This window comes from Cavia porcellus, unplaced genomic scaffold (genome assembly GCF_034190915.1).
Source record: "Cavia porcellus strain 051 isolate PalLab524CR breed Dunkin Hartley unplaced genomic scaffold, mCavPor4.1 scaffold_15, whole genome shotgun sequence".
Taxonomy (NCBI): Eukaryota; Metazoa; Chordata; class Mammalia; order Rodentia; family Caviidae; genus Cavia; species Cavia porcellus.
This window is the reverse complement of record NW_026947498.1, coordinates 11755911-11770079: the sequence shown is the minus strand read 5'-3', so window position 1 is coordinate 11770079 and position 14169 is coordinate 11755911. Positions and strand designations below refer to the sequence as shown.

At 43.1% G+C, this 14169-nt stretch overlaps 1 protein-coding gene across 10 annotated transcripts in view; it reads right to left on the bottom strand.

The window, feature by feature from the left end:
- Pcnt (pericentrin) overlaps positions 1-14169 on the bottom strand; it is a 114331-nt gene that overhangs the window by 62809 nt on the left and 37353 nt on the right. For all 10 annotated transcript variants that reach the window (XM_023562101.2, XM_063224691.1, XM_063224687.1 and 7 more), the window contains 6 exons: positions 6858-6989; positions 4820-4971; positions 4173-4324; positions 3729-3958; positions 1838-2000; positions 1112-1324 (listed from right to left, as the gene is read on the bottom strand). In XM_023562101.2, the coding sequence (XP_023417869.1) occupies positions 1112-1324; positions 1838-2000; positions 3729-3958; positions 4173-4324; positions 4820-4971; positions 6858-6989 (1042 nt within the window). The remainder of the gene's footprint in view (positions 1-1111; positions 1325-1837; positions 2001-3728; positions 3959-4172; positions 4325-4819; positions 4972-6857; positions 6990-14169) is intronic.

The window sequence follows — 14169 nt, the reverse complement described above, 5'->3', positions numbered from 1 at the left end:
ATTGTCCCAGGGCATGAAAGAGAAGAGCCGTATGGTCAGCCATGTATTTCTAGAAGGGTGATGGCAAGCAGGAAAGGCCACTCCCCAGCCTCCCTGAAGGCACAGAACCCTAGATGCTCAGTTTTGCGATTGAGTACACATTCCATTAATCGCATAATGTAGGAAGGAGGCAGGACAAAGGAGAGCACACCCTTACCAAACACTCACACAGACCTACAAGGACTGACAAACCAACCCGTAGTATCCTTGAGCCTCCAAATCACAGTTAAGATAGTTATACTACTAATTTCTCTCAGGTCACTGAAAATACTTTGGACAAATTAAATGCAGGTATCTTGTACTCTGAGTAACTAATTTAAAGATAACTATGCAATGTATTAACCATTGTTACCCTCTAATTGGTGTGTTTTGAATTTTTTCTCTTTAAAATAAAAAAAAAAAAAGGATTTTTCTGAATGGGTTAGGTTGATGCACATAGTCACATTCTCACAGGAAATCAACATTTCATAAGGAACTGCTTTTTGAGCTACCACCTCCTAAAAGGTGATGGAGAGCAGCAAGGCCCTTCTGGAAGTACACACACACACACACACACACACACACACACATACACACACCCCTGCAGGCACATGGGTGGTAGAATGTGTGAGAAGACAGGAAACAGGAAAAAGCAAGAGACGAAAGGGCCTACGAGTTGAGTAATCCATGTCCTAGGTGGACCCTCAAATTCATTCTGACTTGCAGTAACCTTAAAATGGCAACTTTTCAAGCTTACATTTTTTACTGGCTTCGTTTTAAATGTTTAAGACTAACATATCTAGAGTCTAAAAATGTATTAACTACTTGTGCTAAAGCTGTTTTTCCTAATTAAAGGTCCCATTAAACAGTGCTTTTTAGCATAGGATTTATTAGTGGAGCTCAGTGTCAAGAGTCTAGTACTTTAACCTGCTACCCCAAAGCTGTCTTCCCACTCAGAGGATCAGGACACTTGTGTAGCACCAGCCAGCAGAGCTGCCTCCTCTGGACCCTCCCAACCACCCTGCAAAGCCAGCACTTCACAGAGACTAGGACAGGAACAGGCTCTTCAGTAGCAAGCTCCCCTTTCACGTACCGGCTACTCTTGCTTCCGCCTCCACAGCCTGAGCCTCCTTCTGGCTCCGCAGCAGGGAGTGCTCCTCTCTCAACACAGCCTGCTCCTCAGCTGCCTGCTGCAGCTGCCTTCCCAGACTCTCCAACTCCAGGACCAACTGCTGCTCTGATGCCTCCTTCCGGGCCAATGCATCCTGCAGACCCGCCTTCTCCACCTTGAGTCCTTCAAGGAGGCCTAAGAGAAATCAGCTGTAGTGAGGTTGCCTGGACCTTGGAAGGGCACACAAGTTCAGAGCCTGTCCAGACCTGCATGTGAGTACTGGGAGCCTCTGAAAGGTCACTCCTTTCAGGGTCTGAAAGGAGTACCATCACTGGGTTTGAACCCCTGTAGGTGAAGTGCCCCAGGAGAAGATCAGACCTCTGGAAAGAGCAGCACACAGTTAGCTACTCATCTTGTGCTGGGCCAATTCCCTGTGGATGTGCATGTGGGTAAGATCATGTGCCAGACAGCCCATGCCTTTGAACAAAAGAGCAGGGTAGCCCAGTACCAAGTGCCTGATGTGCCCAAGACCTTGAACAACCTAAGCCATGCCTCCAAACACTTCGCTGGAAAATATCACTGGTGCCAGACAGATTTGTTTTGTTCACACATCTTGCTTTTAAACTTCCTCCCTCCTGTTGCTTCTAAGACTGTGGCCATTTCTGTGAGACCGTGCCCACATTTTGCTGACCCACCATCCCCACTCACCCTCCGCTGTGTGCAGTTCCAGGGCCAGCGTGGCTTTTGCAGTGCCCTCTGCCCGTAAGCATTCCAGCAGCTCCTGGTGTTTCTGGACAACTTGTGCTGTCTCCTCATTTTTATGACTAAATTCTTTTTCAAAACGAGAATGAAGCTGGCGTGCTTCCTCTAGCTGTCAAAACACGTTTGAGTGTCATAACTGCACACCAAAAACCACCAGAGCCTCTGTTTATGCTGGCAGAATTCTGTCCCCCAGAGCCCAGCTGCCACATGCTGTGCAAGGCTGGTAATCCTCAAATGATAGCCTTCAGTTCCCTCAAACAGCCTCAGCCCTGGGCACTGCCTCACATCTCCTGGCACTCCCCAGCTCAATAAGTCAGGGGTTTCTAGGCCATCTCCAGGCTGAGGGCCCACTCAACCTCTAAACTCAAAACGCCTACCTCAGCTGACCCCTCAGACACCTCAGCAGCCAAGGCCTTGGCCTCCCCATTAGCCAATGCAAAGGAGACCTTTTCTGGGGCCTAAAATGTCTGCTGGCCTCTCTTGGTTCTTCCTTAAAAATGTCCTAGAGACTCTCCTGATTGTAGCTGTCACTCCATATGCCTGTAGACTCCTTCTCTAGCCTCCATCCCAAACCCGCCCCTTCTTGTAACCAAAGGCCACTCACCTATGAGTACTCAAGGCCCTGCCAGGAGGCCCATCTGAACAGGCTGTGCTCACTGCCTCCCATACAGGCTTCAGAGAGCTCCTATATTTCCCAAGGCTCTGCCTCCTTCCCTCCACAGAGAGGCCTCACCTCTCTCTGTACCTCCCTGTGTTCCTTCCCCAATGCCAGATCCTCTGAAGGGCAGGTTCTACAGGAAGAGAACGTGGGCCCACATAACTCAGGGCGCTTGCTCTACATCCCCACTTCGGGGCACTGCATCACAGGCTCATGACCTGTTGACAGCATCTGACAATTCATCAGATGCTCACATCCATTCCTGCAAGGGTAAGAGGGTGCAGAACAGATAAGGAGAAAGGAAATGGACAGGAGGCCAGGAAGAGAACTCCTGATCTCAACACAAGGAGGGAAAACTCCCTCTATGGCAAGGCTTCCAATAAAAATGCTGGGCTAACTTTGGGGAAATCTCTTCTACTGCTTCCCTCATGGTCCTACTTCATATCTTTCCTAATTGTCTAAAATGTCTAAGAAGCTTAACAAAAATAAGTCTCTTTCTTATGGATAATCTCTAAATGTGAAAATATTCAATGCAGAAATACAATACTGCATGAAATAAAGTAAAAGAAGTGAATTTGTATTTTGCTCAAGTACACTGAGATTCCATTTTTCTTAAACTGAGATTCTATTTGTCATTGATAACAAGCCAGTATCCTCAAAAATTTCAGTTCAGAAGATTCCTAGAGAAGAAGATGAGTGTATAAGAACATAGTGGCCATAACAAAGCTCACAGGTAAGCACCAAGGTGTAAATAAGCATCAAAATATATAACAGGTGTGAAATAGAAAGAAAATGTTCAAATGGAGAGGGGAATACCAGTGAGGGAAGGGAAAAGGAAAAAGGGAAAATAACAAAAAAAAGAGAAAAGAAGGAAAACATGAAAACAAAGCTATTTAAGTGTGGAGAGGAGGAGGGGCTGAAGGGAGGGTAAAGGAATGGGGAAAAAAAAAACATAAACAAAACTTCCTCTATTTTGCCTTGCTTAAAAAAAAATAATAAATAATAATACTGTTTCAGGCTGGCACCAAGGCCAGACTAGGAAGTCAAATCCACCTAGAAACGAAGACATCCTCCACAGGCTGTGGAGTTTGACTGTGGCCAGATACCATGTGACATCACTGGCTATCAAGCCATGTCTTGAAGCCACCTGTCCATCCTACTCATTTCTCTCCAGCTCACCTGTCGGGAAGAGTCCAGCGCCATCTCTAGGAGGCCATCCACAGCCACGCTAAGGCTCTGGTAGACTCTCTTGATCGGCTGCTCACATTCTAGTGTACTCTCAGGGCTCATGAAAAAGCTCTCACATACATGACTGCTGATGTCCTCCACTGAAGACATCTCTGCACCTTCAGGTAAAATTCTGTCCAACTCCAGCAGAGCTGCATCATCTGACCATACCTCTTCTAGTGCTGGAGATGCAAAAATAAGACATTGGCACATGGCACTCATGTGCCAGGCCAACCCAAGCACCCTTAGAGCCAGCATACACACAGGTAACACACACCCATAGGCAATGTGGAAGTCCGTGAAGGTCCAACCCTTGTTGTCTCAAACGTGGGCACTGGCGGGGAACAAAGAAGGCAGGCTGCCCCAGCCCCAAGGGGAACCCACCCTGGCACACACCTGTGGATGGGGCCTGGTCTACAGCTGTGGTGTCCGCATGGTCCAGGAGGAGCCCCACACGCTCACCGATTCGGCTCTTCAGGGCAATAGCCGCCTTGAGTGTCTCTCCAAACAAGCCTAGCAATCTCCTTAGGGCATCATGAAGTGCTCTCCTAAGACAGGAAACCACAGTCACCAGAGTCAGCCTGTGGCTTTAAGGAATTCCCACATGTTTCAGGAGATGCTGCTGACTGGTTTGCATACTACCACGGTCCCAAGAATGCACGAAGAGGACACAGATTCCCACCCAAAGGCCAAAAGGCACAGCCCGACAGGTGCAGATCAGGAACTGCTTCTGGAAGAGAGAGGGGCTTGTGGAGGTACCACAGGGGTTCAAAAGGAGATTAACAGTGTTTTTTTTTCTAGTTCAGAAAACAAGAAGATCTGGCAAAGCCAAGGGGCATGAAGGCAGGTATTTTTTACATTCCTAAGTTACTTTCCTCGCTGTTTTAAATCTTGTTGTTTAAGCGACAAGAATAGCTTGCTTTGGTCTTGCCCAACAGCTAGGAAGCTGCAGATAATTCTAGTGAATACAGTGAGCGGGAAGGAGGCCACACCACTGCCAGTGGGTGGCAAGTCAGACAGCACAATGACAAGGACATACTGACCTTTCACCCTGAGACAGATCCACATCTGCCCTGAGCATGGAGATGAGGGTAGCACCCTCTTGATTTTCCCTCTCACGCCTCTGCTGCAGCCTCTCAAGCTCAGCACGGCACTCTTCTACCTCCTGCCTTAAGGATAAGACTTGGTCTTTCAGCTGTTAAAAAATAGTGTTAAACCTCAGTTACAGCAATTTACTTAAAACTAAGTGGCTGCCAAGAAATTTCAGCATAACTTTCAAAAGATCACATTTAATAAAAATATGGAAAAAGGTAAACAAAGGAGTGATTAAAGATAAAAATTACTAACATGGTTTCTCCCATTATTAGTCAGTTATAAATATTAAACAAAGACAGACAAACCTTCGACCAGGGTATGAAGGGGCAGGCTCACAAGGTTTATCTCCTAACTAGTAATTCAGAGCACAATTTCTGTTCCCAGTCATTCACAATAAATATTAGTTGCCAGCCAGGAAGAGATCCTTCTTACATATTTGTCTCTAAAAATAAAACTTTGGTGTTTTGGTGGCACAGGTAGGTGATAGGTGGCCCCAGCTTCCTTGGATATTACTGGTTACCACGGGCTTCCTACAGCTGCCCAAAGCAGTGGTCACAGAGCCCAGCAATCTTCTGGCATAGCTTAAGAAAAGTAGCAAGGGAAACACCTCAGCTGGATGGAGCTCTTCACCTCAGGATTCTCTACCCAGGGCCAGCTGCCAAGCACCGGGACTGCCCAGGACCCAACAAGTTCACCAGAATAAATGAAGGTGTCTTCCACATGGGGAGAAGGCCACACAAGACTTTGCCACATGTGTTCACACGGCAGTCAGGCAGACAGCCCAAACAAACACCTGCTATAGGCACAACTCAGACAGTGCCTCAACTCCTGCTCTGCAGGGCTAGCAATTACAGCTCAGAACAGAGCAGGAAGAACCAAAATCAAGAGGTCTCCAGGTAGAGGAGCCCATGCTGGGACAGCACCGAACAGGCACTGAATCCCTGCCCAAGAAAGGGACAGCAGCCACATGAAGTACAGACAACACAGAGGACAGAGAGCTGAGTGCAGAGTCCAAACAAATGCTGGTACAAAAAGACGCCTTGGGCCAGAGGTAAAAGAGCCAATCCTCCATCAGAAACAGAAACCAACTGCATACACAGTGTCAGTGGACAGGAAACAAAAAAAATATAGATTCTATAAAATTACTGACCGAGTCAGACCAAGACAAAGAATCATAATGAAAAATATAGAGCAAAAGTATTAAAAAGAATACTAGAAGCTGGGTGTGGTGGTACCTCCGTATTCCTAGCACTGAGGAAGGCTGAGGCAGGAAGATCAAGTTCTACCAGGGCAACTTAATGAGATCGTATCTCAAAATAAAAAAGGCTGGGATGCAGCTAAGTGCAAGCATGGAAAAATCAAAACAAAACAAAAGAATATTAAAAAATAAAGTCAAGCAATATGTGAAAATCATGCACAAGGGATTTGTTTTGTTTTGTTGTACTGGGGGCTGAACCCAGGGTCTTCACACTGAGCTTCATCCCAAACACTTTTTGAAACAAGGTCTTATTAGTCACTAAATTCCTCAAACTGGGTTCAAACTTGTAATTGTCCTGCTTCAGCCTCCCAGACCTTTTGGATTACAAGTCTTTACTGTTTTTATTGGTACTAGAGTTATAAAACTACACAGGTCTTGAGTGGTATATCTCTAGCCCTATATTCTCCATTAGTTATGTTATGTTCTAGTATTTTTACATAATGAGAAGCTCTTTGGGGATTTACATATAATGCACGTTTCTATTTATCTGAGCCTCCTAGTCAAAATATTAGAGGTGTAAAGTAGAATGTTAGGTGCTGAGGGAAGAGAACAGGGAGTTTGAGCTTACAAGACAAAAAGTTATGCAGATGCATGGTAGTGATGGACACATAACACTGTGAATATACTTAACGACATCCAAATGTACACTTAAAAATAATTAAATAACTTTTATACACTCTCCCCTTCTCTCCAAAAAACTGTGTGTGATGAAAGGCCCATCTACATACCTGCTGAGTCTGGCTCTCCGCCTGCAGCTGCAATGGATCCTGCTCCTGGGAAAGTTGCCGGACCGGCTCACACTCAAGGCTCCATACCTCCTGTCCACCCACAACAGCTTTTTGCTCACTTTCAAATTTGTCCTGTACAAAAGCATATTAATAACAACAAATGCCTCTAAGCAAGACATGCTCATCCCATGTCTCTGCTGCACACTATGATTCATCACATCTCATGAACATCTGCGAGCCACTGCCCTCACCAGGAACATCAACTCCACACAAACGCACACACTCACATGGCTCCCTCACAGGACCTAAGTAAGGGAAGCCCTCACTCCAAGAACACGTGTCCAGGAGGTCAGTGTCATTTGACAGCTGCCTTGGCAGTGGTGGCTGAAATTATCACACAGGGTCACACTAAGAAACTGTCTACCAGCAGGGGTCCTAACCATGACAATTCCAGACATTCAGAAACCTGGTTCCTTCTGTTTTAACAGGCAAAGTCTTCCTTTTTCAAGTATGTGTTTTTAATAACCTGAAACTACTACATTAGTGAAATAAGTTTATTTTTTAAAAAAACTACAGAGGTAGGGAGAGCCAACAGGGCTGACTAGAGAGTTACATCAGAGATACTCAGAGAAGATTTACTGAGAACACAGGTATTATAGAGTAGGGAAGGACTTAACACTCTGAAATGGAAAATTAATCACAGAGATACATGTAGATCAAACCAGGTATCTGCAAAGTTGCAAGGGGAAGCTACACTGCCGTGAATGGCCTGTACCAGCTTACCCTGCTCCTTCGGGGAGCAGCTACTGGAAAGCATCCCAAACAGCCTGAGGGAACAAATGTGTATTGCAGAGGCTGGACACCCGGCACAGACTCTGTATATGCCACCCCCTTCTCATCTCAGTCGCATCCTCTCTAGCAATCAACACAGGCAAAAGAAGCCCCTCTCCCACCTCCACTACAGGCATAGAGGGATAAGCAAATAATGCCCGCCAGATCTACCCAGTGTCACAGCTGCTTACAATCAGACTGAAACTAAGGCAAGGAGGGAAGCATGTGGACACCTGGGCTGTAAGGTGCAATGGTCACGTGGGAACTACATATACATTCTCTTAACAGAGTGTTTGATCTGAGTCTGCATCAACTCTTCTGTTACTTTCTTTGCTGCCTTTTTTTTTTTTTTTTTGGATTAACTGTTTTAGGGTTGGGGATTTAGCTCAGTCGCTTAAGCACTTTCCTGGTAAGCACAAAGGTCATGAGTTCAATGCCCAATATCCCCACCAAAAAAATTTTGATTGTTTTCTCCTTCTCTTCTCCTTCTTCCTTTCTTCAATTCTAGCTTCCACAGCACCCAATTTTCTTATTTTTTACTTGTTTCCCCTATATTTTGCTCTCAGTCATTTCTACCATCCCTTGTAATAACATTCTGTCCTTTCTAGTCTGTTCCTTTTGTTCTTCCTTATCTCATCTACCCCCTTATCTTCCCTTCTTACAGGTCTCTTCTTCACCTTATAGGTGCACAAATAGTATCAATCTTTCAAGTGCCTTTAACCCCAAATTACATTTCCCTTCTACATCCTGCTCCTGTCCCCACAAATATCTTCTTAAAACCCTCATCACAAACCCTTCAACTACAAAAGACCTCTAAGAGAATAAGACCTCCCCTATTCAATATTTTTACCTATCATTACTTCTATCTACCTCTCTTCCTTCCTACACTTCTCTTTCAACCTTACCTCCATCTCTTCCCTTCCCTTTTCCTTCCACATCGCGGACTGTAAAGGGTGAAAGCATAAATACAAAGCTTAACACATATAAGTCATAACATGACTGCATCTGTTGATGCTACTACAACTAGCAGCAATTCTCTCCTCAGAATACAGTGATAGGGTCCAAATCATTTAAACGAAAGAGCTAAGTAGTAAACACTATTTCTAAACAAATAAAGCTACAAATATATCACTGGAAAGCATAATTCAACTAAAAAGATCTTTTTACCAACTATAATCTCTCCTTATTCTACTTGACCTCAGCCCTCAATACAATTAAAACACATGCACACGTATGCACACATGCATGCACACACACAGAGCAAGGACACGAGGAAAAAAAGGCAACGAAGAAAGGCCTCCAAGATCTCCCAACTCTCCCAAGGCAGATCCAGGGGGCACTGATGGAAAAGAAAGTAAACACCTGGTAGCAAAGCTTTGCAAACTGACTAACAGAGAGGTAAAGAAACTTGGTGAGTTCAAAGAGGACATGATCCAAAAGTTCATGGAATTATCACACAAAATGACCAACGTGGATACAAATAAAAATTTGGAAGAGCTGACCAAAACTGTTCAAAACATAAACAGAACAAGAAAAAGCACAGAAATCATCCACAGAAAAAGAACACAATGTCAGGAATAAATTAACACCTTTCAGTAGTAACTCACAATAGTAACGGCCACAACTTCCTAATTAAAAGATTAAAAATTAGCAGATTGAGTCAAAAAATTAAAATCTAATAGTCTGTTGCATTCAAGAACCTCATCTAATCCAAAAAGATATTCACAAACTAAAAATCAAAGGATGAAAACAGTATTTCATGTGCGAGGATCTTGAAAGCAAGCAGGGATAACAATTTTACTCTCAGAAAAAGTAAACTTCAAACTAAAAATTCGTCATTTTAAATAGGGGAAAACTGAAAGCATTACCCCTAAAACCAGGAAAATGATAAAAATGCCCACTCTCAGCACATCTGTTCAACACAGTACTTGAAACATAAGCTGCAGCAATCAGTCAAGAGAAACGAATAAAAAAGATATGCACAAGAAAATAAGTCAAATTATGATCTACAGATAACATGATGCTCTACATAGATGCCCCAAAACATTCTACCAAGACTCCTAGAATTACCAGATTCAGCAATGTGGCAGGACACAAAAGCAACACAATTAATTTCTGTGTATAAATAAAGCATAAAATACAAAATCAATACAACATTCCCATGTATCAATAAAAAAATCACCGAGATAGAAATTAAGTTAACAATATCATTTGTACTACATCAATCTATCTCATAAGTTTAAGTCCTGGAGTGCTGGGAAACCAAGCAACCCCCCTCCCCCTGGTGAGCGGCTGTGAGCATGGCAGGATATGGTGGCCCCGGAAGGGAGTCTCTGGGACCTGGAGTGCTGGGAAACCAAGCAACCCCTCCCCACCTGTTGAGCGGCTGTGAGCCTGCCAGTGCTGGGGCTGAGAATCAAACATCACGTCTCCCCTCCCCCCTACGTTAGCAAGTGGGAGCCAGTGATCTGGACATCCCTTGAGAGGTTAACCATAGGCAATGTAGTAAATAGGGGGGATTTCCTTCTACCATCTCTTTGAAGGCAAATACTTTTATCCCCGTTTTGCTTTGTTCTAATTAATGGTGTTATTTTAGCCTGTTTTGTTTTGTTGAACTTCAATATACATTAAAGTATGGACAGCTATTTTGAAGAGAAAGAGACTCTATGACAGCCGTTAGTGACTTTCCCTATTGTCTGGTTTTGACAACCTAAAATGCCTTCCTCATTCTGTTCGGATCAGTTTTATACTATGTTGTTTTGTATGAATTCTCTGTATGCAAAGATATAGACAACTATTTGGAAGAAAACAAGAGACAATATGATAGATAGTGAAGATCTCAGGTCATCTAGCTTTGAAATTTGTATCTCTTATATTGCTTTCTTATGTCCTATTCTGTTCTGTTTTGTTATGTTTAAGTTTACTCCTTTAAAATAAATAAATATAAAAAATAAAAAAGAAACTCAAAGAAGACATTAGCAAATGGAAAGATATTCCCTGTTCCTGGGTAGATAGAAACAATGCTGCCAGGATGGACATACTTCCCAAAACTGATACATAGATTCAACACAATTCCAATCAAAATATCTATAGCATTCCTTGAAGAGCTAAAGGAAACAATTCTAAAATTCAAAGTGAACCAGAGACCTAGGAGTAGCAAAGGCAATCCTGGACAACAAAAGCAAAGTAGAAGCTATCACAATACTACCTGACTTTAAGTTACAAAGCTACAGTGATAAAAATGGCATGGTACTGACACAAAAATAGACACGAGGATCAGTGAAACAGAACTGAGGAACAGAAATAAAAATGAAAGAAGAAAGCTAAGTGTAGCCTCAAAGGCTGTGAAACCTCTTCACACAAATATGCACATAATGGAAGTCTCAAGAGGAGAAAGGAGAAAGATATACCAGATTCTGAATATATAATGGCTGAAACTCCTCAAATCTAATGAAAAAATATTAATCTACACACATGAGTGGTCAATGAAGTCCAAGCAGAAAAAACTCCAAAGAGATACACACCTAGACATGCCACAAACAAATTTCTAAAATAATGACTGACAGTGATACAAAAGTTGACTCATCACATACAAGTGATCCTCAATAGGATGAACAGCTGACTTCGCATCAGAAACCAGAGGCCAAAAGTCAGTGTGCAGGTGGGATGTTCAAAATACTGACTGGACACTACATGTAAGAAACTATCTTCCCAAAACAAAGGGGAAATTAAGACATTTCCAGAAAAACAAAAGCAGAAAATTAAACACTAGCAGAACAGCTATACAAAAAGTACTTAAGTCCTTCAGGCTGAAAAGAAAGAACACCAAACAACAACCTGAATCCACAAGACAAAATAAAAGGCAACAGTAAAGGTAATTATATAGGTAAATATATAAGACAAAATGAATACAATTTTTGTTTGTAACTTTTTCCTGATATAAAAGACAAACCTATAAAGCAATGAAAACAAAACATACAAAGAGAGAATGAAGCCATACAGACTAATAAATTATTAAAATTAAGTTCATATTAATCCAAAGTAGACTGTCATAAGACATTCATTGAATTCCCCCAAGGCAAGCACTAAAGAAATAACTGAAAAACTGAACCAGGCCTGGTGGTGTAAACATGCACTCCCAGCACTCTGACAGGCTAAGGCACAAAGATCTTAAGTGTGAGCCCAGTCTGAGCAACTGTCTCAAAATAAAAGATTTTTTAAAGCATTGGTGCTGCGCATTGTGGTACACACCGGTAATCCCAGCACTTAAGTGGCTGAGGCAAGAGGTTCTCTGCAAGTCTGAAGCCAGCGTGGGCTACATAGTAAGTTCAAGATCAGCGTGAATTATGTAGTAAGATCCTATCTCAAAACACCAAAAATAAATAAATAAATAAATGATTTTTTAAAAAGGCCCTGGGTTCAAGCCCAGTGCATACATGTATGTATTTTATATACACACACTTTAAATATGTAAGTATTTTATATACATATCAATTTTTTATGTTTAATAAATATATATAAAAATAAATAAGGAAATTAAAATGAAGAAAAGACAGTAACAAAAGAACACAAGACCAAAAAAGACTTAAGACACAGAGGAAACAGCTATAAAATACCATCATATGCCTCAACATGTGTGACCCCAGAAAGAAGCTAGACCCAAAGACCACATGATTCCATGAAAAATGTGGAAGGGAAACTCACAGAGACACAGAGGCTGCAGGGGCCAGGAAGTAGTGGCTCCGAGAGGTGGCTACTGACCAAGGAGGGGTTCTTTCTGAAGGGATGAAAAGCTCTACAATCAGATGGTGCTGATGGTTACAAAATTCTGTGGATATACTAAAAACCACTGACAGCCTAGTTTCTAAGACAAGAAAACTATGTTCTAACTTTGCATGTAAAAATTAACTGAAAATAGAATTCCTTCTTTATGCTGTAGGTGCAAAGGGTTAGCAATAGGTCAGCACAGCTGTATTCCCTGCTGCTCTGTAGCCCAGCCAGGAGAGAGCAGCTGCAGGTAAGTCAATCAAGCACCATGCTCCCATTTGGGCAGCAGTTTATGGCCATGGTTCAGTAGGCATATGAATTTTTTCAGCACCAGACACCACCTTATTCTATCTTTTAAGTGTGATAACACAAAGGGAAGAGAGTGAGAAGAACTTCTAGGCCATCTGCCTGTACTTGTGCAACTTGCCTCAGCCTCAATCATCACAAACTGGGTCTCATGTAAACATAGCACTGAAGTCACACTTTCAAGTCCTCTTTTTTTTTTTTTTTTTTTTTTTTTTTTTTGAGGCAGGTTCTTCCCGTGCAGTTCAGGCTGGCATCAAACTCGCAATGAACCTCTCGTCTCAGCCTCCTAGTGCTGGGATTACAGGTATGGGTCACCATACTTTCAAGTTCTTAAGGCTTGTTTTGAGTTAATAGGTCAGGTAACTGTACAAACATTCTCTTTTGCAACAGACTTACTATTACTCAAAAGAAAACATTCAGAGCAGCTTCAAGTTAGGACACTACAAGTTTCCCAAGTACTTTAACTGCCCCTAGATTTCCTGACCACCTCCCAGTCCCAACCCAGAGCAGAGAGTGCCCCACAATTCTGTGGTCACCACTCACAGTGCTAGGTGGACCTTGAGAGCTGACCTTCAGGTCAAAAGACAGGAGCCCAAGCCCCAAAGGTCCAATCTCTGACATGAGCCCACAACACCACACTTTCATCCTGAAAAACTAGGAGAAAATTAGGGTTTCAGAAAAGGCAGCCCTGTAGTACAAATGATAAATCACAATTAATAGTGGAGCTGGATAAAGGGCCACAAGATGGAACTGGCAGCAGGTACTTCCTCCTGGAATCTTCCACTACCCACAGTCCTGATGGCAACCCAGGTTGAATTCAGTGGTGTCCTGAAGCCCAATGGGTAAAAATGCTTCAAAGCAAAGTTCTCTCTAGCACAAGGGGTGTGGCCGAGGGCAAGACTATCCTCCTGACCTCCACAACCCATACAGGAGCATGGACAGCAGCACTCTGGAACTCACCACAAAAACAGGTGTGGTGTTTCCTATGGGGAAGGCTACCCAGGTGAACATTGCAGGTGGGTCTGCTCTACCAGGGGCTCAGTGTCATAGACAGCTAAGTTAGAGTAAAATAAACAGGGAAGAGAGGGACCAGACCCTTGAAGGAGTCAATGCAGAAGATGAAACATCAGAACTGTGGCTAGAGACAAACTGGAAAAGAGCCAGGCCTGTAAGTCTCCTTAGAGAGAGCAGATTGGGCTAGGACTGCAATCAATACCACCTGGTCCAGTAAGTCCAGAAAAGGCATCAGACAAGTGCATGACTAAAACACCCTGACCCAGACACCTATCCCTTCCCCCAGAATGTGTTTGATCCTTCTACATGAGAAGCTACAGATAAGCTGAAGTTAGTGATGTCCACCATATAGCCTTGCTACATGCCTGGCTTCCTTATTGGGTATATATTAGCT